Source organism: Annulohypoxylon maeteangense (assembly GCF_022496945.1).
Source record: "Annulohypoxylon maeteangense strain CBS 123835 unplaced genomic scaffold GGS22scaffold_2, whole genome shotgun sequence".
NCBI classification, from domain to species: domain Eukaryota; kingdom Fungi; phylum Ascomycota; class Sordariomycetes; order Xylariales; family Hypoxylaceae; genus Annulohypoxylon; species Annulohypoxylon maeteangense.
The window spans coordinates 1,170,615-1,193,735 of record NW_025953249.1 but is presented as its reverse complement, the minus strand read 5'-3'; the positions used below and the strand labels follow the sequence as shown (position 1 = coordinate 1,193,735).

General features: G+C 43.1%; 5 protein-coding genes across 5 annotated transcripts; 4 read left to right on the top strand and 1 right to left on the bottom strand.

The window, feature by feature from the left end:
- Positions 1 to 4,805: 4,805 nt before the first annotated feature.
- Positions 4,806 to 6,122, top strand: GGS22DRAFT_184479 (uncharacterized protein; the record flags this gene model as incomplete). The annotated part of the gene is made up of 4 exons (XM_047964194.1): positions 4,806 to 4,929; positions 4,988 to 5,250; positions 5,372 to 5,470; positions 5,556 to 6,122. The coding sequence occupies 4 exons, from the start codon at positions 4,806 to 4,808 to the stop codon at positions 6,120 to 6,122; spliced, it is 1,053 nt and encodes a 350-aa protein (XP_047822737.1).
- Positions 6,123 to 11,495: 5,373 nt separating this feature from the next.
- GGS22DRAFT_196695 (uncharacterized protein) lies at positions 11,496 to 12,456 on the bottom strand. The gene is made up of 2 exons (XM_047965874.1): positions 12,132 to 12,456; positions 11,496 to 12,075 (listed from the first exon to the last, which is right to left on the bottom strand). The coding sequence occupies exons 1-2, from the start codon at positions 12,419 to 12,421 to the stop codon at positions 11,508 to 11,510; spliced, it is 858 nt and encodes a 285-aa protein (XP_047822736.1). The 5' UTR covers positions 12,422 to 12,456; the 3' UTR covers positions 11,496 to 11,507.
- A 2,179-nt stretch (positions 12,457 to 14,635) lies between these two features.
- Positions 14,636 to 17,303, top strand: GGS22DRAFT_152656 (DUF300-domain-containing protein). Its single transcript, XM_047959720.1, has 4 exons — positions 14,636 to 15,173; positions 15,274 to 15,424; positions 15,477 to 15,903; positions 15,953 to 17,303. The coding sequence occupies exons 1-4, from the start codon at positions 15,134 to 15,136 to the stop codon at positions 16,961 to 16,963; spliced, it is 1,629 nt and encodes a 542-aa protein (XP_047822735.1). The 5' UTR covers positions 14,636 to 15,133; the 3' UTR covers positions 16,964 to 17,303.
- A 442-nt stretch (positions 17,304 to 17,745) lies between these two features.
- On the top strand, positions 17,746 to 19,218 carry GGS22DRAFT_152655 (uncharacterized protein). The gene has a single exon (XM_047959719.1). It carries the CDS (start codon positions 18,419 to 18,421, stop codon positions 18,908 to 18,910), a length of 492 nt encoding a protein of 163 aa, XP_047822734.1. The 5' UTR covers positions 17,746 to 18,418; the 3' UTR covers positions 18,911 to 19,218.
- Positions 19,219 to 19,935: 717 nt separating this feature from the next.
- On the top strand, positions 19,936 to 22,356 carry GGS22DRAFT_184475 (uncharacterized protein; the record flags this gene model as incomplete). Its single annotated transcript, XM_047964193.1, has 3 exons — positions 19,936 to 20,615; positions 20,671 to 21,381; positions 21,435 to 22,356. 3 exons carry the CDS (start codon positions 19,936 to 19,938, stop codon positions 22,354 to 22,356), a joined length of 2,313 nt encoding a protein of 770 aa, XP_047822733.1.
- Positions 22,357 to 23,121: the final 765 nt, after the last annotated feature.

Here is a 23,121-nt window from a genome sequence, read left to right as displayed (position 1 = left end):
TTTTTTTACATAAATTATTAAATTATAAAAAATTAAATTTAAAAAAAAATTTTTATAAAACGTGGAATTAATAATTATTTAAAATTATTATTAAATTTTTTAAATTATTATTATTTTATTTATATTTTAAATAAAAAATTTTTTACGTTTAATTTTAAAATTATTTATTCGTTAAAAATAAATTATAAATTTAATATTTTTTTTAAATTAATTTATAATTAATATTTTAATCGATAAATTATTAATTAAATACGTTAAATTATTATTTATAAATTAAAAAATTATTAACTTTTATTTTATTAATAATATTTAAATAAAATTATTAAACTTTAAAAATATTAAAATATAAACGATAATATTACGAATTAATAATAAAATAATATAAATAAAACGATTAATAAAAATAATTAATATAAAAATATAAATTAATTATTTAAAATTAATATTTAACCGTGAAATATAAACGAAATAACGTATTTTAATAATTATTAAAAAAATATAAATAAAATTAATAATAATTAAAAAACGATTAAAATTTTTAAAATTTACGAAATTAATATTAAATAAAAATTTAAGTTTATAAACTTTTAACGAAATAATTAATTAAAAATAAAATAATAAAAAAAATAATAAAAATAATAATAATAATAATAATAATAATAATAATAATAATAAAAAAAACGATGAAAATAAAATTAATATTAATTTATTTTAAAAATTATTATTAAAAATTATAAAAATAATAAAAACTTTAAATATAATTAAAAATAATATGGTTAAACTTTTAAACGAAATAATAAATTAAATATAAAATTTATTATAAAAAAATAATAAAAACGACCGTAATAAATAAATAATTAATAATATTAAATATTTTTAACTTAATTTACCATTATTATACGAAATAAAAAAATTAATAATAATTAATAAAAATATAATTTAATAAAATATTTATTTATTTATTAATATAATTAATGCCGTTAATATTAATAACGAAAAAAATAAAATTATTCGTGAAAAATTTTCTTAATTATTACGTAAATTAATTTAATAATAATAATTTAATTTTTTATTTTTAAGAAATAAAAAAACATTTTAAAATAATTTTAAAAAAACTTTATAACGATTATTTAATTATTTCCGTATTTTAAAAAACTTTAATAAATAAAATTTATTAAAATACGATAAAAATCTTCGAAAAAATTTATCGATTTAATAATAAATATAATTAAAACGAAACGAATATACCGGAAAATTTATAATTATAATTATTAAATAAAAACATTTTCGAAATTATACGTATAATAAAAAATATTAAAAAAAATATCGAATATATACCCGTAAAATTAAAAAAAAATTTTAACTAAATTAATTTTATATAAATATTTTAATTAAAAAATTATCGTACGTAATTAAAATTTTAATAAAACTTATTAAATTAAACTTTAATAACGAAAATAACGTTAATTATAATAAATTAACGATTATTTATTTTTAAATAATAAATAAAATATTTTTATAACGATATTTATAATAAATTAAATTTAATAATTTAATTTTTTATAAAATAATTTTTAAAAAATAATAAACTTTTTTTAATAATTTTATTAAAAATATAATTTATAAAACGTAAATAAATTTTACGTATTAAATAAATATAAAATATTAAAAATAAAAATAAAAACTTATTAATTTATATAATTTTTTATTAAGTTATATAAATATTTTTTTAACGTAAATAATTTAATAAAATTAAACTTTTTACATTTTTTATTTTAATTTTTTAAAATTAAACTTTATAAATAAAAAAATTTCGATTTAATATATAAAAATTAATATAATATATAATATTATATAAATAATTTCGATTTTTTTTCGAAAAATATCGTAACTTTTTAATATACGAAAAAAACATATTATTTTTACGTATTTTTTCGCGTATAATTATAAATTTAATCGTATTAAAAAAATATTAAAATAATATTAATATATTTAAATAAAATTAATTTTAATAAAATATAATTTATAAATTTAAATTTTTATTTAAAACGTAAATTTTTTTTATTAAATTATAATAATTTTAAAAAATATTATTATAAAAATAAAAATTAAAATTATAAAATAATAAAGTTCAAATTACCTAATTAAGTATAAGCTTTCCCCGATTAGGAGTAAGGTTTTAGCACTATTTAAGGCTTAACAAAACGGACTTAAACTTTTAACCCGGCAGTGTACGTAGCTTTCGTCCCCCATCATGACCTTAAACTGTCGTACCGCCGGTCAATTGACAGGGCGACCTTAATTCCGACCCTGCAGCTGTATTACGTCGTGGAACATGTTGTGAAGCAAAAAGAGAAGTAACATAAACGGATGTAAGCAATTCGGTTGTAGCGTGACGGAGGTTGTTGTAATGGCTTTAATGTCGGTGTTAACACGTGGGTTGCCGGACGAGTTTATAATTTCTTGATGTCTCTTCTATAAGGTACCTTAGGTATGTATATCAACCTGAAGCCATAAATCGAAACCACGAAACCGTGAAGCCACACCGTAACTACCGTGTATCTCCTGTTGACACCTAGGTATCGAGACTAAAGGTGAGCTAAAGTGTGGCGTTGCCGTTGAGTGGTGGTTTAAGATATCCAGATGTCCAGTGGGAAGTAATCGTCATGCACATGCATATCCTATGCATGCGCAATATACGCGATGAAAATAAATAATAAGCCATCGTCTGGTTTACATATTATCATGATTTATATGGGCTCTGTATGGGTATATGTATGGGTGTATTACCGAAATTAGCGGCATCTCGTGTCTCTGAATCCTTGATCCCTTATATGTGGAAGTTAGCTGAATATATGCTGTCGCAGCTCGAGACGCATCTTTGAAAAGCAGGCGAGGTACAGAGTGAAACAAGAGGGTCCGATAATATACGAATACATACCTAGGTACATATCGATATGTATGTACGGTCGTGGTTTCGTGATTTCGTGGATCCAAGAGGTTGGTAGGATTACGTCGAATTAGCGAGCGTTTACAAAATAGTGACGACAGGTGATGTTTAGACCCCAGCTCACCTTCCCTGTGTGGCCATTGAATTTAGCTGTTCCTCTATCGTTTGAAACTGCCTGAGCTGCCAACGGGTCTAATAAAATGGGGGCCTTACGAATAACGTTGGCAGGCGTTGAGTCGATGTTTGGTTGGCCAGTAAAGCCTTAAAATGCTTCTAAAGTGGAAGCTACTTAGAGTTCAGCTGGCGTTAGTCGGGTAGGCAGGTACCTACCTTAACTTAAAACGATGGCTTAGAGGTTGATAGATTGGCCGGCGTTGTCGTCTAAGCCCGAAAGGGCACCACTTCGTAACATTGTACATACATCGTCTTCAATATTCAAATGTCTTCCAAGTATCTTGAAATTTTTAGCTTCTGAGGCTTCTATCAACTGTTATTCGTTATTCCTAGAGTTTCCTAGAATTCTTCTCACCAAATCCTACCACTCACTTCATTCCAACATTTTATTTCCATCCTTTTTGTTCACCCAGTCCTTAATATCATCCTGTCCTTGTTCCATATAGCTACATTGCTCAATTCGCTCGTAATTCTTATCTATACCATACCATTGCCACAGCTTGAGACCTTGAGAGTCCAACAGAAACGGCAGTTTCCGGTCCTTTTTTCTCTTTTTCGTTCCCGAGTTTCGCTCGACCCCCATTCATTCTTCGCCGTGGCTTGCTCAAGGCAGCCCACCCCTGTCCGCGTGGGAAATTCCTCTCGAGTTATTAGTTACAGACAAAACTGAAAACTGATTGCTTTCGGAATTTGCTACACCGTCCTGCGTATCAATACAATCTTTTCGCCCTTTGGCCTTTGTCTCTCTTCTTCTCAACTACGAGCTACTAGCTACTATACCTGCAGGGCTAGTCCCAAAAAAAAGAGAAGCAGGAAACGAGAAACAAGAAACGGCTTCAACTTACACGAGATAGACCGATAGAAAGAAATATCAACGTCAATCTCTCTTTGGGTCGGCAAAGTCGAATTTGAGCGAACCTACACCCACTTATTTACGGTCACTAAAGGTCACCCACCAACCGATCGGTCCTGGACTTGGCAATCTGCATACAGCAGTGCTCACTGCTCAGTGCCCAGTGTTCAGTGTTCGCTGCTGCACCCAGCTTCTCCCGACCGACGACCGCTGCTACCTAGTACCTAATACCTACCATCCTTACCTTATCCAATCCGTTTCCTCCACCCGCTAATCCTTGCTCTATCTTCCCTGCTTTCGTACCCTGTTAGCCTGCTATCCACACCCACACATACCACCTTTAAGGCCTGTCTATCCCTTCCACTCTGTTCCCCGTCCGTTCGCTCGTGCTTTCTTCTCTTTTTTTGAGACTTGGCGGTCCATACTACATCGTGAACCGTGCCTTCCTCCGCCTCTCTTTAAGGCATTGCAGTTCAACGATATCGTTTACCGGCTTGTTACAGGCTTTGTTTCCGAAAGCCAGTAACCTTTCGGAATACCCGCTCTCTTCAATTGGGAACTGCTTTACTTGTCATGGCCATATTCGAGAGCACCATTCCTCGTTGCCTGTGACGTTTATGCAGTCTTTTTTCAGGTTGTTTGACTGGTATTCAAGACAACTTCCTTCGTTAGATTTTGGTAAGTCTTTACTTGTTGACAGCCTGTTTGGTTGGGCGACACGAGTGAATTTCGGTCGCTGGTTGTTATCGCTGCTTACCTAGATACCTTGTACGTTTGCTAATAGAGAAACTTCTGTTTAGATCCTCAGATATCGAACATCTCCGAACCATGCCTTTCACTAGCCGGACTATGGCCTTCTTTGGCCTCTTAGCCTTCATGGCTAATATACATATTGCCTCAGCCTTAGATATGGCTTATTGCGCAACTATCAATACCGCTACAACAAATGCCAGTAAGTAGATTAGTTGTATATTGGAATCATCTCATGCCACAGGCTAATATCTTGAAAGATTCGAGTACATTTCAGTCCGATGGACTATGTTACAACTTTTGCGTGGATAGCTTTGCGTATGCTGTTGTTCAGGCCAGCGATTGTTGGTGTACTAATTACACACCCGATGACTCGACTACAGAAGATACCACCAAATGCAGTTCAAGTTGTCCCGGATACCCGTCTGATACCTGCGGCGGTGATGGACTATATGGGTACATGTCCTTAAGTAAATCACCTTCGGGCACGAAAGGTAGCGGCACCAGCTCTACGACTACAAAAGTAAGTGTTCCAGTTTTGTTTTCTCTGAGGAAATTAGTACCTCTTCGAATCATGTCGTCTGGGTTCTCTTTCTTCGATACGCTTAGGGGGGACATTTCGTTTTAACTCTGTCCGACATCAGGACCAAGTTACGGAGACCGTACATAATACGGTCACTGTCACTCCTACAGCTTCTTCTCCTTCCTCTTCTTCAACAGTTCAATCGACGACGACTGTTTCTGTATGCGCTACGAATTTCTGATATATCTTGTCTTTCCTTGATGTAAAGCCATTCTATCAGGGATAGGCGTGCTGATTCGTTTCAGGTTTCATCAGGGACTACTGCAACAACGGCGACTACCCCGACTGTATCCGTCCATACAGTTACTGCAGGGGGTACCGTCAGTCTTCAGACGGTTACTGTAGCTCCTACATCGACAACTGGGGCCGATACAGCAGCCAGCGACTCGAGTGGAGCGAGTACCAGTCAACACGGGCTTTCGACAGGCGCCGCGGTTGGCGTTGCGATTGGCGTATTAGCTATCGTGGCCATTGCCGTAGCAGTCGGCGTTTTCTTATATCTCCGCCGTAGGAGACGAGGACAAGGGGATGCTATCTCAGATTCACCAGGAAGTCATCGGGGAAGCTCGGCCGGAATGATGAGTACACCAACCACAGCGATGGCATCAGTATGGGATGGCGATAATACCTCGTCGGGTCGGAGGAATAGTCGATACATGCCCCACGACCCTCGTATGGACCCATACGCTGCCAATATCTATAGTCGTTTCGAGAACAAGAGTCACGAGAGTATCAACACATTACAGGACAACCACGACTACTCGCGAAAAGTACTTCGAACTACGAACCCAGACCCAGTTGACCAGGAGTGAGAGTGGATGGATTTGCCTCGGGACGGATAGGAAATCGTTTATTAAAAAACAGTTAATGATGCACACGATTTTTTTCGGTCGGGTTCAACATTGGTTCAGTCATTTGCATTGCATTTTCGAGATACCAGGCCGGCGTTTTTAGGAGAATGAGATTCTAGGACAAAGTTACGGGGTTTTTACGCACACATATACATAGCATCGTATTTAGACGATGCTACGTTCGATTCTTAGCTCGGATTTCGTTCTCAGGCCCGGTATATGAGCATCCACCGCGAGGGGAGGGTCTACAGCAATATTCGATTGTTAGACCGGCATGTACCAAAGAAAAAAAAGCAATTATCTAGATGGAATTCTTGGATCGCTCAACTCCATAACTGGAGATGTGGAGGATGGACGACGAACATAACACACCACACTAGGAACAGGGAGAGAATAGGCGTGGTAAGGCGTCGCCAGTACATACAGGATTAACAAGGGCCAATAGGCAATCAACGGGGGTTAATGGGATGGACAATGGGGCTACCTAAGAGTGAGTAGCTGGCTAGGCAATTTGGGAGTCAATAAAAGAGCTGTTGTTGTTGATATCTAGACTATAATCATACTACCTACCTAGGTACCTACCTGCCTATCTCTCCAATATTGATGTGTAAGCGCCCAGTTCTTTGTCGATGATTATTGATGATAGGTGTTACCTCTAGGAAATTATCAGGCACAACTACCTAATTTGGAATGAGTTCGAGTTTTAGAGATGATCATCTCACGGCAATAAGTCCGGAGAGTTTAGTCCGGGGTTTTCCGGGTTAGTAAGAACCCCTGAATGCAAGCCTGGAGAATGCGGGTTTTTTTTGGCGCGGCACCTCTGTAAGCTGTACATAAGCTTCCTGTCGCTTTGATGAATTGTGAGTTGTCAATCAGTCAATTTGACACTAGTCCAGGGGAAGCAGATTTTCTTTACTAGATAGCGACAGGCTTAGCGCGTGTTGCGTACATCTTAAGATGAGGATTTTCGGTCTAGTCACAAGCCACTGACATCATGACGAAGCCTTCCCGCCCAATGGGCCAATACAAATAATAGCTCTATGTCTCAGTGTAGTTTAACCATTACAACGCACATATTGCTTTCCAAGGTCACAGCGTAAAATAAAGAGAAGAAAAACCTGTTGAGTTATTAGCCTCTGTGACTTCAGCTGTCGCCACATGTATAATAGGTTATTATGGGTTATAATAGCCCTATCGAAACCGGATAAAGAAGTTATTAATAACTCGTCAATACGATGTTCGAATTTCATACTCGAGGTTGGGCTCTTTTTTTCGGTTTTTTTTCTTAATAATACAAAGGCTTGAAAAAGGGGAGCACCGGCTCGGCATTTCTGGGAAATCTCCGTACTGTGTGTAACACAGGGCAACAAGGCCAGTCTGGCCAAGTCTCCGTAATTGGCGTCTGTTGGCGCGCGCCACTCGAATGCAGATCAAAATTGGGTGCTCCCAAAGACCGGCTCTCGGTTCCTGAAGATTATCTCGGGCTTGCTTGGGGTTAGGTACCTGTTCCTAAACGGGTCTCAATTTCATATTCTCGTCTTGGGCAATTTTCTTTGTTCCTGATAGCCCCGGCCTTAGGTGAGCAAGGTCAGTAAGGTGAGCCTTCGTATTTGGGGACGAAGCAAGCCAGTCAGCTCGGTTGTCTTCCTGCGGCACAACGCAAGCGACGGTGCTGGATCTGGTCTAGTGTGCTATGGGCGACCGTTGGAATTCGAGGGCGCGATTGGCGTGTTGGTATGGCATGGTTTGAGAGTGTCTAGGCGTGTGAGGAATGTGCAGTTGAATGACCTGTAATTGCAAGCAGAACGTGTGAAGCGTGTGGTGTTGACTCGGCATCCACGTGGCCGGAAGACTTCCGGAGGGGAGAGCGGGCCGTCCCCTTAACTTGGAGTGGTAAATTCCAGTGAGAATCCCTAGACGGACTGGTGCAACTGCAGTCTAGACTCGAGTCACTCGAGTGCTGAGTGTGCATACAGGCAGCTAGCGGTGACTTCCCCCTCTCGATTCCCCGGGGCCGGCAGACGGAATGCTCGGTAACTGGATGACTGTGCTAACGGAGTTGATCTTATTCCCTCATCTCCGTCGGGATAATCGGTTCATCAGAAGATAATTCCAGTTCTGTTTGTTGCGAGGTCAGACCACCCAGGTGGCTTTGCTTCGTACATCAGACAGGGCAGGCAAGCATTGTAATGTCCCTTAATTCTCCGGAGAATTTCAAGATCGGATCCAGATGTCTCTTGTGGTACCCTTGAAATTGTGCAAGTATAAGACTCTGGAGATATCGAATGCATTATTGTGTATCTCCATAGTATGCACAGTATACTGGGACATCAATAGACATATGGTAAAATCGGTACACGGTGTCTCCACTGCCCTTTCCGCTTCGATCTGACTTGAAGATATTGGATAGGTACGTTTCGTTCCAGTCATGCTGTCTGGTTATTCTTTTTCATCCTCCGAGACACATTTCTCGGTAGAACCCTATAATAGAAATGACCTTGACTTCTCAAAATCTAGGGGTGTTGACGACTACTAGTCAAGGAAATAGGGGGCAAAAATCGGTTTTCAGATCCTAAATCGGCTTCCTTCCTTCGCTGTTTCATGTTAATAAAAGATTACGTGAAAGTCGAGCGCTTCAATCGATCCTATAACGTAAGCTTCCCATCTCTATCATAACACTTACGGCATCATCAAATACTATAAGGGATATATAAAGGGGCCTTCATCAGCTCGCTACCCAGATAGAGGTCAGCCCAAGCTTCAGATATTCATATTACCAATTGTCGCTTTGGTTTGCCCAGGTATTTCAGATGGGGGCCTGGGGGAAAGATTAAAGATTCAAGCAATCAGTCGTCTTAGAGACATCAACTAAGGTGTTAGGATATCAGAACCCTCTCTTATTGTTAATAGTGACTTATCAAGAGCTGTGCCCCGTTCACTATAATTCCATTGCAAGTACTTAGGTAGACTATGAAAAGAAGGTACGCTTCTCTTGATGGCAACTACTAGGTACTTAAATGCCTAGGTACCTACCTAGACCAGCCAACTTTAAGCAAGCGACAAGCACTTAATTCAATAGACTCTCTAAGTTCGAGAAAGAGGGTCTAGAGTGCGTTAGATATCGTGCTCGAGATTCTCATATTCACACCTAAGAGGGTAACAACGTACTAGCTGTATGTTGTGTAACATGTACGGACGAATATAAAAGAGGCCGAAGGCTTCAAACAAACGGTGGGCGTTAATCGCTGTTCAAATCTAACTATTACTATTCCATGAACCTATAGCGAGTCTACAGCGAGCTAACTGCTACCGCCTATTCTGTGACAATCTCCAACCACGGGCTTCTCCTCTAACAATATAGACTTTTGGCACTGCAATTTCATGCGATAACAAGCAACACTAGGTGCAACACAACATCAATAACGCATTCTCCTCTGTATCAAAGAAATCAGATCTAATCCAAAAAGATACTTGGTTGATTCTCCAGCTATACCTATCGCCTGGGACTTCATAGTTGGCCTACCCAAAGTTTTACCTAGGTACACATAAAAACATCTCCATGAGTTATGGATGGTCGTAAGTACATACCTTGATTCCGTATCTGTCATTACGTGTGAGTTCAGTCAGAGACTTATTTCGCGCACTCAGTTACTCGCAGCCGGAGCTAAGAACCTCGCCTCAAAGCTAGCATCGAAGAAAATCGTGTCGATACAGGAGCGCCAAATCTAAGGAATTCCATTTTATGTTAACCAAGCCAAAGCCATTGAAGGGGACGAAAATTGGAAGGACTAAGAGAATATTGGCCCCCCAAAAGAGTCGAGCAATGCTTTCGAGACCTACTGGAGCCAGCGCGATGACCGGCCTCATATCTAACGAAGACATTTGTCCACTTCACCGTCCTGAAAACATCCCGACTACATGCCCATGAAAGGCACCATCAATCAGTCCACCCTCCGCTCGCTCCACCCCCCGAGGGCTCGACCGCCGCCTGAGCTACGGCCTTTATGACCGAGGCCGACCTGCTTATGACTCCCACCGACCTCGCAGCCCCTGACGAGGAGGACGCTCCTATTCGAGTTCCCGTCGAGGTGGGGGTAGCTGAGGTCATAGCCGGCACCACACCCGTCGCTGGGTGAAGACGGCCGAGATGGGAGAGGACGTGCATTATCAGAAGACGAGGTATTATACCAGAGTGATGAAGAGGGATTGGGGGAGCGGGGTGGAGCGGGTATTCATTGATGCCGACGTCAATGATAACCTTGATGAACAAATCGAAAAGTTAAAGGATGACGGTAAGAAGTATCCCAAACAAGTTGAGCAAGCTTTTCTTTCTTACATCACTTAGATAGGTACCAACCGGGTTTTATACCATCTCTTTTCGATATGATATAAGTCAAATCGTTTGAGTTTTTCTTCGATCAGATGGAAGCCAGGAAGGCCAGCGTATGTGGTTTGATGATAAGCTTGTTTATGTCCGAGAGTACATAACTACATACTATTTAGTGTGTATATGAACAACGCGTGGAGACTCATGAGACGTCTAGAGTACCTCTTTAGGAAGGGGCAAAGCTAGGGGTTTAAATCGAGAGCTGGGACATCTGGCTTAAAGAATTGGAAAAAAAAAAACAGCGCAAGCCTTTGACTAAGAGCTTCTTCCGATATGGGGGAATAGAAGGAGCTAGAGGACGTAGACAAGGCATGGCTGCACTACTGAAGAATGGCATACATGGCATAGGCTAGTCCATCAATCGTCCATCTGTGACACAGAAGGCAATGGAACGTCGAGTCTAGGCGAGGGGGGACCAAGATACTCTAGTATATAGCTTATCAAAGGTCTAGTTAGATAGGGGCCTCGGTCCCGTAAGAAATCCTTGTCCTGGAGCAGAGTAGACAAAGAACTAGGCATGCTTGTATGTCGTGGACCTTAGACAGGGTAGCTTAGAGCTTCTAGAGAAACAACGTCGTTGCTCCGCGTTCAGGCGACAGTTACTGAAAAATAAAATAGCTTCATCGATGTCTAATTCTTGATTTAGTGAACGTTACCACCCTATCACTGATATTACAGTTGTGACATTTTCTTAATTTTACGTTTCTTTTCTTGGTTGACAGTAATATATACAAGAAAGGAAGTGCTTTTCAGCAACCCAAGCGAAGGAATTGCGAACGAGATAACGAGAGTCCGTCGCTTCAGAGGCTAAGTAATAGACAGTACCGTCCGACGCCGTAATTGAAACCTGTTACCCCCCTAGGCCTACTCGTACATAACATGAAGCGCTAGATATTTACCCCTGTTCATGTGGAAACTAACACTTCCGCTACCTAGCCCATTCCCGTCAGTACTGTAGCTTATAGCCAACCTGGATTTCGCGCGTGCACGACCCCGGTATAGTTTTGGATCCCGCCTGACGCTGAAGGAGCCGGTTTGTAGGATGGGGAGGTAGCGCTGGTGGTTTGGTTGGGGAAGGGGAGTACGGATGGGAAGGTTGGGTATAGGGAAACGGAGTTGCTAACAACACCGCTGGCGGGGGCGGAGGTGGTGTCGGAGGGCTCAGGGGGTTGGGTCTTATGGTGTCCTGGCTTCGTCTCGCTGTAGGTCTGCCCGGTGCCGTTGGTGAATGGAGCCCAGGAGAGCCCGCATTGCCCTGGCTTTTGGCAGGACGTGGTTGTTGTCGTGGGGCTGGCGGTCACGGTGCCAGCGCTTGAACCAGTGCCAGTGCTTGTAGTGGTGACTACGGGGCTGTTTGCAGTGATGCTCGAAGAGGAGGTGCTTGTAGCTGTGGTGGCGGGTGCTGAGATAAAGCACTCGCATGCCGTTGAGAGCTCGTCATGCTTAATAGTAGCTAGGACATCAGGCAGAGAAGTGACTTTAGTTGGAGATCGAACCTCTATATACGTCGTTGCTGGAGTTGCTGAACTGTTTGTATGATGAGCTTATGTTGCTTATGTGTATTATATAGATCATTTACCTACACGGTGCCATTCGCAGTAGATGTACTATTCCAACTACTACTCTTGGTAGTTGTAGCTGTGGTTGAGGCCGTAGTGGGCACAGATGATGTCTTCGTGGCCTTTGAGATCTGGAGATAATCCGAACAGAATGGTGTTGCGAATTGTATGCCAACGAGTTTATCGATCACCCATTTAACGATGACACATTCCCCTTGTGTAGGCCTGTTGATAGGAGAGGCAACAGGAGAGGCAATGACTAAAGCCCCTGCCACGAAATATAAAAATTGAAGGAGTGTCGAAACTACCTGCATATTGAAGTCTGAGTAGTTGAGAATAGTATTATTACCTTACCTACCTAATTTTCACCAGAAAAGTCTGGTTTCAGGGAGATGTGAACCTCCTTTATATACATACTATATGCATTTTCCTACTGACGCTGTTATGGCCATGTAGAAAGACTCCTTTCAAGATATCACCCTACCCAGATAGGCAATAGAAGACGATTATCTCAGATCCGGCGGACCCGAATCTTTTCGTCTATATATGAGTATCTGGGGATATCGTTCGAGATTCAATTTTTCTTTCTTTGCCCACCTGCATCTATCTCGGTCGGTCCCGTAGGCGTAGCTATAGCTCACCTAAATCGCAGCACATTGGATAGCCTTATATGATAGTTGAGCTACCTTTCCCCTTGTAGTAATCTAGTCCGATGATTAGCAATGCTACTAACAAAGGGTTCTATACACGCAAGCACAATAGCTTCTAGCTAAGCTTTTGAAGCTCTATAGGTCTCAACGTATTCAATGGGAGCTATACTACCTACCTAGGTAATCTCTAAAATATATAAATTACATACGCGATGGTATATAAACATGTAAATAGAAACCGAAAAAAGTCGATAGCCAAGTTTATTACATGGCAGCACCGTTTACGACTGTTGATAAGCTTTCCGATCTGTGGAAGTTGGAAATCCGAATAGTTACCCTATCTAAGGGCTAGATCAGGTGTCACATTCTCTGGAATGCTTCCATTCTCAACTTTGACAATGAGTGTATATTAATCAAAGGAAAGGTGTCTTAGCCGGGGCATGAGGGAAACGCGTGTCAATCTCATTGTTTCACAGGATTATTCAATTTTGATGAACAGTTACAATCGAAGTCGTTGCGGTTCGGCTCCGCTTAGAAGAGATCCCGCGGATCCGAGCCTCCGAACCCCTTTGATCGTTGGAATGCTGTTATATCATAAACAGCAAATTAAGATGCAGATGCCTATGAATCAGAGTGGAAATTTAATAGGAACAATTAAGGGGTAGGTAGGAAATTTGATAGAACGATACTATGATATACTTGATGTAATTGATGGTTAGTATGGGATATGGAGTAATTATCATTCCTACTGCGATAATCACTGGGCATTTAACAGCGAAAAGTGAAGGAAAGAGAAAAGGACTGCAAGTACCAGGCCCTCCATCCTCTAACGGTGTGCGTCAACAGTTTACAACATCGACTGCGGCGAAAAAATGCTGTGGTGGATATACAATCTCTAAAGTAACCCCGAAGTTCTGGACGTTGAGCTGCGAAAACTACCTACCTAGACAAGCACTTATTAGAGTATGCTGATTCATAGTGATGTCTTCTTTTAGTTTGAGCTTTTATTATCGGGAAAGTTTGACTTACTCATAGAAATGCGACGGAATAATGGTAGTTTAAAAGAATGAACAGTTGATGATTCAAGAATCAAGCACTAAGTAACCTGTGCCGTAGGCAATTGGTAACTAACTGGCGTCAGTTACGTATGCCGCAAATCTCTTACACGACCTAAAGTCGAGTTAGTACGGTTATGGATATGGCGTTTTGTAGCTCTATGTTAGCGATACATGTAATATATAAACCGAAACATTCTACTATCTTGCGATATAGGTCGCGAAGCTAAGAAGTGGTAGTTGTCAATTATTACAGTGCACATATTGATGGGTATGAATAACTCAAAGTTCGTCTTGAAGCGTCATCAATAGTTCCTTCTCTTTTTTAGAACCAATCCTCATTGATTTTCATGCCGTAGGATGTGATATCCTGGAATACATAGCAAGATCTAATGCGTAATAGGTAGTGGCTGACCTAGGTGGCTTAGGTGTGAGAGCAAGGCACTGCAGGGAGAAGTAGAGAGGCTGTCTGAATCCGATTCAATTAAAGTTAGCGCGGTGGTTACCCGTCAGAATTGACAGGGTTCTTCTGTTCCCGCTTTTCGACTTGGACCAGTAGCGACCAGCAGCAACTAACATCCAACAGCCGGCCGATCCTACTATGCAAGCATGTGCGATGTGCGTCAGTGCATCAGCACAATACATAGTACATGTACGCATGTACGTATCCATACCCCTTGCCAAGCCGTTTCCTCCGTTTCTTCTTGGAGGGTGTAGGGATGTAAGGGTGTACGTACCCGTTGGCAGTAGATTTTCTTGGCTTTTCGGCCTGTAATTTCAAAACCTTCGCGAATTGGCTGGATGGACCCTGTGCGACTTCTAACCTCTAACGGGGCTGAGCATCGTCTTTCCTTTGTCTCTGCCCAATTCTACAACGCATCGAACACTTTACATTATTCCACCTTATCTTTTCATCAGCACTAACTTCCATAACTTCTACAGCCTGTCAGAACAATCTCACCCGCCGGTCGGCCACGTTAGTTCGATAACGGAACACCGAAAAACGTTGCTCAGGAGTTTCGATTCGACTAAACCTTCAAAAGTCCCGACTTACTCCTGTTTCCGCTCCCGTCGCAACCGCTCGCACTGCCTCAAACGCCCGCTGAATCCCGCTCATGACAATCACAGGCCACGCAAACCACGAATCCGCGCACGATATAACTATTCATTCAGTACTATCATCGAAAAGAATACGTAGCAAATTTGTTACTGGTGGGAGGACAGGGTAGTTTAAAGATCAAACGACGAACAATAAATCGGTCGCCGAATCTTGCTCTATATTCCACTTCTCTCTACGAATGATCGAGTCGGAGTCGGCGCGATGAATTTAACATGTAATTCAACGTTGGAGGAAATGAAGAGTACGTATTCAAACAAGCTTTTCCACCGTTTTCTTTTCCCGCATGCCCAGAGCGCCGGAATCCTGGCGCCAAGATACCGTGCTGACATGTCTTGAAATAGTCGGGTCGGAGGAGAAGATCGTGGGACCCTTAACTTTCCATCAGCTCGCCCTCATCATAGCTGGCGCGAGTACTATAATCGCATATATTATGAGCTTCTATTTGATGTGGCGACATGCTATAAACTACACGAAACCTCTCGAACAGAGACAGTAAGTCCATTCGCTACCATATTCGACGGATATTCATACTAATTGATGCTAGTATCATTCGCATCTTGTTCATGGTCCCCGTATATGCCACCTCGTCTTTCCTATGTATATGGTATTACTGGCATGCCGTTTACTTCCAGGTTCTCAGCGATTGCTACGAGGCTTTTGCTATCGCTTCTTTCTTCGCCCTACTATGCCATTACGTAGCACCGGATTTGCACGAGCAGAAGGATTTTTTTCGACACATGCGCCCGATAAAAGCGTGGGTATGGCCAGTGAACTGGTTTGCCAAAGCTTGTGGCGGGGAGAGGGGACCTTGGAGAACTCCTCAAAGCGGCTTGACGTGGTTCAATATTATTTGGATTGGTATCTACCACTATTGTTTTATCAGAGTTGCTATGACTATTACTGCAGTCGTGACACAGTATTTTGAAAAGTACTGCGAGAGCTCCAACAGCCCGGTCTTCGCGCACATCTGGGTATGTTTCTCGCCTCATGAACTAAGAGAAAATTCTTACATTGTTATAGGTCATTGCGATCGAATGTATAGCAGTCACTATTGCTATGTACTGCGTCATCCAGTTCTACATCCAGTTAAAGGAACCACTGGCCGAGCATAAACCGTTCCTCAAGGTCTTGGCTATCAAACTAGTCATCTTCCTATCCTTCTGGCAAACCATTGCTATATCCCTCGGAACGTCCACCCTTCACATCGTGAGCGCGAATGCGGTCCTCGCCTATCCGGATTTGAAAGTTGGCATACCTAGTTTGATGCTTTGCGTTGAGATGGCACTTTTCTCGGTTCTGCATCTCTGGGCATTTCCTTACGCACCGTACGTCGAAAATGCTAAGACGAGCTTCTACCCCGTTCCCGATCCATCGATGGGGATACCGCCTCGCGAGAACGAGCATGGTCGTAAGATGGGCGGTTTTATGGGGTTGAAAGCCTTTGGTCATGCTCTCAATTTATGGGATGTTATCAAGGCCTTTGGTCGTGGTATGCGATGGTTATTTGTAGGGGTTAAGAGCCGTAAACAAGATCCTAGCTACCAGACCAAGTCCGAAGATATCGATACCAGCTACCCTATGAAACCATACGCAGCCGGCCCCGGCAACAAAGGTACGGAGCACCTACCGATCGCCAACGAATTCCGCAGAAGTGCATTTGGTCTTCCGCAGGCGCCCGGCGATCCTGTCCCCGAGGAGAGTGCCGGGTTGATTACGAATGCGCAACCGAACCCTGCAAGCCCACCAAGGCAGCAACCCAATCCGTACACGGACCCAAGACAACCTCAGTTATACGATCCTAGTCCGCGAGAAACCTATGCGCCATATGACGACGATCGGGGGGATCTTGGGGCCGCCGGACGTGCGCGGTACGAGTATGACCCCAACGAAGCCTACAGCTATCAAGGCGGGAGCACGGCGGGTTGGAGCGAGCCTCAAAATGCACCCAGGCCCGGCAAGAGAACTTCAACACAAGTTCATGTTGGCAATGCGCTATGGGGAGACCGTAATATGCGTGGTAACGCAATGTAATGCGGCCTTTCACTAATGGCAAAGATAAGAAGATCTCGTTCTTTATTTACTATCTTGGTACGGTGCATATTTGGGTGGTAGGGTCAGCCTTGAAATTTGGCGTTCTAGGATCATTTGAAAGGAGTCTACTGAGGCATGGCGTTCTAGCTGGTCCGCTACGAATACCAGGCGGGACTTGATGATATGATTCGCCTTTGTTTTATTGATTGGGTGAATCATTGCATTTTGGGCGCCATTTGGCTTATGATAGGAAAGTAGCTGTTCTGGATGGCAGCTGCGAGGCATATAGATAGATACCTTTGTGTTTGTTGTATAATGAAATGATACGCAATATTCTGCCCTATCTGACTTTATTGATCACCTGTGACTATAGGTAGATACCTACCTAGTACCTATACGAGATTGCTGTGTGACTTAGGCAGCTAGGGAGCTGCGAGGCTGTGAGGGCAAAGTTCGCAGCATAGGTATACATTCAGTCAATACTTCGGACTCGGATACAATTCTATCGTAGGACTTGTCGTAATAGCCTTTTTACGCAATGAGGCTATGTTATGCTTATGTTTTTTGTGCAGATACGCTATACGCGCGCGTTAAGAAAGTTTAAATGCAAGGGGGTACTTTCAGCTTGTAAACCTTCGTATGCTCAAGTTTGGGGCGTCCTTGCCGCATATCCGGGCTGCCGGGCTAAGCCCCTATCTTCGGAGTTACAGTGGGGCCGAAAGCCCCTTTTTCTTTTTCAACTACCCCGCAGAGACTCGGAATATCTACTCCCACATGCCCGAGGGAAATCTAGGACTTTTCCTCTCTCTTGCTCTTTTGCTTATTTCTAGTCTTGTCGCCCATGATTCTCTATGATTCTTCGTTATTTTAATTGTTGCTTTGGATTGACGATTGATACCTTTCGAGGACGTGGGGGGAAAGCCAGTTAGCGAGTTACCCATTTGTCGAGACAACCACCTGCACTCGGGGACTTGCAAACTGCCAATAATATGGGTGTAGATATATTCTATACTCCCATAGCCCTATTACCAGAGAATGCGGTGTAGTCACATTTAATGGAAGCCGTATTATAAATCTGGGTTGATTAATAATCTAGTTGAGCGAAGTATCCACCACTACGCCGTCAGCACACAGCGTGATCCTCTCGGCTTCACCATTCTAGGCACTAGAATTGCCATTTTCGAAAGCTGAAGTCATTTGGTTAACTCCTATTGGATGGCGGTCATCATTTCCGTGCCATCCGATTGGGATATTTCCTATGAAGAGTCATAACTGACACTGCATAGGTACCTAGTATATGTGGTTTAGCTATAATTCCAGCGATTGTCATTCAAACTCAAGCAGAGCTGGTATAATATAATAATGGGACATACTCCATCTATGCTTTACCCTAACTCATAATAATTCATCTCTTGCGAAATCGGCTATCAAAAGACCCCTTAGCAAAATACAGTCATGGCACCAACTCTCGAATATGTATTCACCATGCGAGAATATCTCCACCCCGACATGGCAGACGTTGGCCCCAAACTATCCGGACCAACTCGACTAATGGCCAACGTGACCGAAGGCTTCCTCAAATTCACCGATCCTGAGATAGAAGCCCAAATCATCCCGCCCGGCGGTGATTGGCCCCTTATAGACTACGTCGCCAATGTCCTCCACGTCAACGCAAGAGCTCGGGCCAAGACAGACCAAGGGGAAATGTACATTCACTATACCGGAGCTCTGGTTATGGATGAAGGCACGAAAAAGCTGCTGGCTAAGTCACCTGATGCCAAGGCCACGAATTTCGGAGATACGACTTGGTTCACAAACATTGATGTGGAGACGACGGATCAGAGGTTGAAGTGGATGGAGACTAATATGCTGGTCGGTCAAGGGCGCTGGCATATCGATGAGAAAGGACTGGCAGCTGAGTACTTGGTGTACAAGGTAAAGAACTAGGGGGGGGGGGGTTGAGGGGCGTTCTGGGCTGATTCTTGGGTTCTTGGAAATCTGGTTGGGTTGGTTGTCTCAGTTTGTCAATGACTCAATGAGGTGGTGTTAGCCTGGAGGTTGGAAAGAAGGTGTCAAGGCTTCATTCAACATCATCCTTACCCAAAATTAAAGGGACTTGACAGGCTTGAAAAATTAGATAATAAGACAAAGAAAGTGTTTCATGGGATTTGAGTGGTGATTTGTTATCTGGAAGTATAGTTTGTACCATTAGTACCTAGTAGGCACCTAAGCCAAAGCCCCTCTGAACTTCTAAACTACCATGATTCTATAAAACACTATAGCCAATGAAACACACATGCAATTACACATTATGAATTAGTATTATGAAGGTAAGCACCTAGGTAGAATATCATTTTGACCCTAGGTATTAGTTGAATTTGCCACCAGTGACTCAATCAGGTAAAGAGCGTTACGGGTACATACATGTATATTGGGGGATGCATGGATCTAGGTACTGAGTACGCATATACTTCTTGAGTCTAGCCACAGAAAGTTTACAGGCTTGAGGACGGATGCTGAGAAATGACAGATAGTTTGACGACGAAATCCCATGATTGGCTCGGAGTGACGTCGATGTAGCCCGAGATGAGAGAGTACGAGTTTCGGGATACCTGCATGGCCTAATTAACTTGGCCGGCAACATAGAGAGCAAACTACACTGGGAGCCGATTATACCTAGGTACTTGGGGGACATGTTTCATTGATTGGAGCCACCAAAAAAGACATTGAACAAACGGTGAATTTCGTTTGCAGGATCTAAAGCAAGGCAACGACCCGACGATGGAGCATATACGAGTATACTTACCACTCCCATGAAAATAATTGCCTAGGGCCTGAGATAGTATAGATATCATCATCATCATCCCTCCTACCACTTGAAAAGTTTTAGGAAATCCCAACCATCTTGCTAGACTCAACCCTACCTAAATATTTTAAAAAGTTCTGTCGATAACAGGGGAACTACGACCACGATGGATATAGGAGATTTTTCTGAACATATAAAGTACAAGGGGTTATTTGATTGGATCAAACAGGAGGCGCAGCAAGCCTACAGTCGGAGGGGCGAAAAGGTCCAAGATCACCCTCCTCCTAAGATACTCGCCCAGAACTTCATAACGTCGAGAGACTACGAATATAAGAGCCCGCTAGGTACGAATTCACAAAAGGTTTTTGCGGCGAGAGTGCCAATCTCCTACCCGCCTTGCGTTCGCCCAGTCCAGGAGCTAGAACCCCTGATGATATCAAAAATGACACTTGAGACTCACCACAGGGGAAAACAAACCTTGATTCGCGTCTTGACACCTGCTACTCGGGAAGTCTACGTCGTGGCCGTCGTTGAAGATGAAGAAGGCACTGCGCTTCTAATGCAGCTCTACAACCAGCCTGAGGAGGAAGTGGTCGGCGCGGACAAAATCCTGCGTCAAGGTGATGTTTGCATCATAAAGGAACCAGTTTTCAGAAGCAATATCTGCAACGACTATATGATCCAAGTTGACCATGCCAGCGACATTATCTGGCTTCGGGATGCCGACCCCCGAATTCCCCCGAAGTGGAGAAAGCGAGTTCAGGCCCCCGACAAAAGTTCCAAGGACATACGATTAGAAGGGAACGCGGCAGTTCAAAGCCGGAAATGGGCGGAAGCAGAGCAACTGTAAGCATTGACAGGGAAGCTAGGAGATTTCGATATATACTGACCGGTTTCACAGTTACACAGACGCTATCCGCGCTGCCAAAACCCCCGAAGAGGAGCGGCTAGCCCACCTCAACCGTTCCCTCGCGAACCTCCGCCTTGAGCGGCCGGGAAAAGCTCTCGACGACGCACTGAAGGGCCACGCAAACAAGGACTTGCCAAACGAAAAAGCTCTTTTCCGAGAGGCCAAAGCCCTCTACTCGCTGCGGAAGTTCAACCCATGTCTTGAGAAGCTTTCAGCCGTCGTGCGTATCAACCCCAAGAACTCGGACGCGTGGGCCGAGATCAAGCGCGTCAAGCAGCGAATCCAGGAGGAGGAAACAGGCGTATATGACTTCATTGACATGCACAAGCAGTCCGAGTGCACTCCGCCTTTAATAGATTGTGCAACATACGTCGGACCAGTGGAAGTCCGCGATTCCCCTGGCCAAGGCAAGGGCCTCTTCACCACGAAGCCAGTCAAAGCGGGAGAGCTCTTGCTGTGCGAGAAGGCTTTTGCGTATACTTACGCCGAAAATGACTGCCCTATCGGTAAGGCGAATATGACATTCCTGATGGACCTAAACTCCAACACAATGACCCTCGGCGGGCAAGCCAACCTCATCGCGCAGGTCGTCCAGAAGATATACCACAACCACGCCGAGGGAAAAGTAGTCACCGAACTGCACCACGGCGACTATCCTAAGGTGGCCACATCCGAAGTTGACGGAGCCCCGGTAGTCGACAGGTAAGTCCCCCTCCTCCACCAAACCCTTACCAAAGCTAACGCTCCCAACTCAGTTTCCTCATCACCAAAATAGTCCAACAAAACTCCATTGGCGCCGGCCGCAGCACCTTGAAGGACCTAGCCCCACCAGAACCCAACTCCCGACCAAAGAAACCCCCGGTATTCTACAAAAACTGCGGAATCTGGCCTCTCGCAGCGCGTATAAACCACGCCTGCAACGAAAACAGCCACCGGTCCTTCATAGGTGACATGATACTCATACGGTCCAGCACGGACCTCGTCGCCAACACCGAGATCTTCCACGACTACCGCCACGCGCGCGCCCATGAGACATACGACCAGACGTGCAAAGCGCTGCAAAGATGGGGCTTCATGTGCGCCTGCGCGCTGTGCCGAGAAAAAAAGGTTACCTGGTGGTACATGGAGTGGCGGCGGCAGGTGGTATGCAATGAGCTCCACTTGCTAGTGAGAGAGATTGACACGGTGGCGGGGGTAGCGCGCCCGTTGGAGACCGCCGGGGTTTTGGGGTCCATGTATGCGCCGCGACCAAAGATGGCGTCAGTGCTATTAGAGATGGAGCCAGTGCTGCGACTCGAGTTGTGGGAAGCGTTTTCCGAGCTGGGGATACAGCTGGTGCTGGTGGGGGAGTTGCAGGAGCGATTAGAGGAGCAATTGGAGATGTATATCAAGGGGTTGGAGATGCATATTAAGGGGTTGGAGGAGCTTGGGTATGTTGTTGAGGCGAGCATGCCGAGGGAGAAGGGTGAGAAGGAGAAGAAGGCGAAGCTACAGATAAAACGCTGGGGGCAGGTAAACGAAGGGGTTATTTACGCGTTCTCGTCAATGCTCACTGCGTACGATAAACTCGCGCCTGAGCTCTGCGAGGTCGTCAAGGAGTATGCCGGTGTTGCCTACAGCATCGTCTTTGGCGAGAAAGAGACCATCGGTCTATATTTTCCTATTCTAGCTAGTTAGACAATTCTTGATAGATTGGGATGGTCGGACGTACCTAAATAGGTAGACCAGAACAAACAATTGAACATGGCTACAATTTCTACAATAATTCATTAATGAATCCCAGGCCATTCTTTCTGGGGGGGGACATCTAAACGATGTAGGTTTGGTATATGCCAACCCGTTACACAGACCCGATCTACTATGCTACGTGAGATTCCTTGACCTAGGAGTCCTGACTCGTCTCCCTTTATAGGTAGAATGTAATTCCTAGCGATTCTGTCCATTCATTCCTCGTGTTCTTGTCCAGCTCTTATGCTCTTGCTTACACTACTATTCCTACAGTTGCCTATTCCTTCCCCAGTTTCCCTTTTATTCTTGAGAATGCCTCGAACGCCAATTTTATGTATGCGCAGGGGTATGGTACTAATTTTTGCCTGGACGCCGAAATCTCACAGTTGTACAAAGGTTGCTTGAAAAATGGGTATCATGACGCGTAGACGAAGTTTGTTATTGTGTTGTACATCAGGTATGGTCTCCGATAGGCATATCTTTTAACGCCGAAAGCGATGCGAAAAAATTTAGGAAAAAGGGAATAACTCTCAGAATTAAAGATGGGTGTTTTTTGGGTTCCGTCATTAGATCTTGACCGATCTTGCCTGATCCCCGTCGCGAAGATAGATGCCTGTTTCCCTCGCATAAAAAATTAAGGAGAAATTAATGTTACTGCGGCTGCTTTTAGAGCAGGTAGAGCTCCCGCACCCTTCGTCTTGGCACCGATGTAAA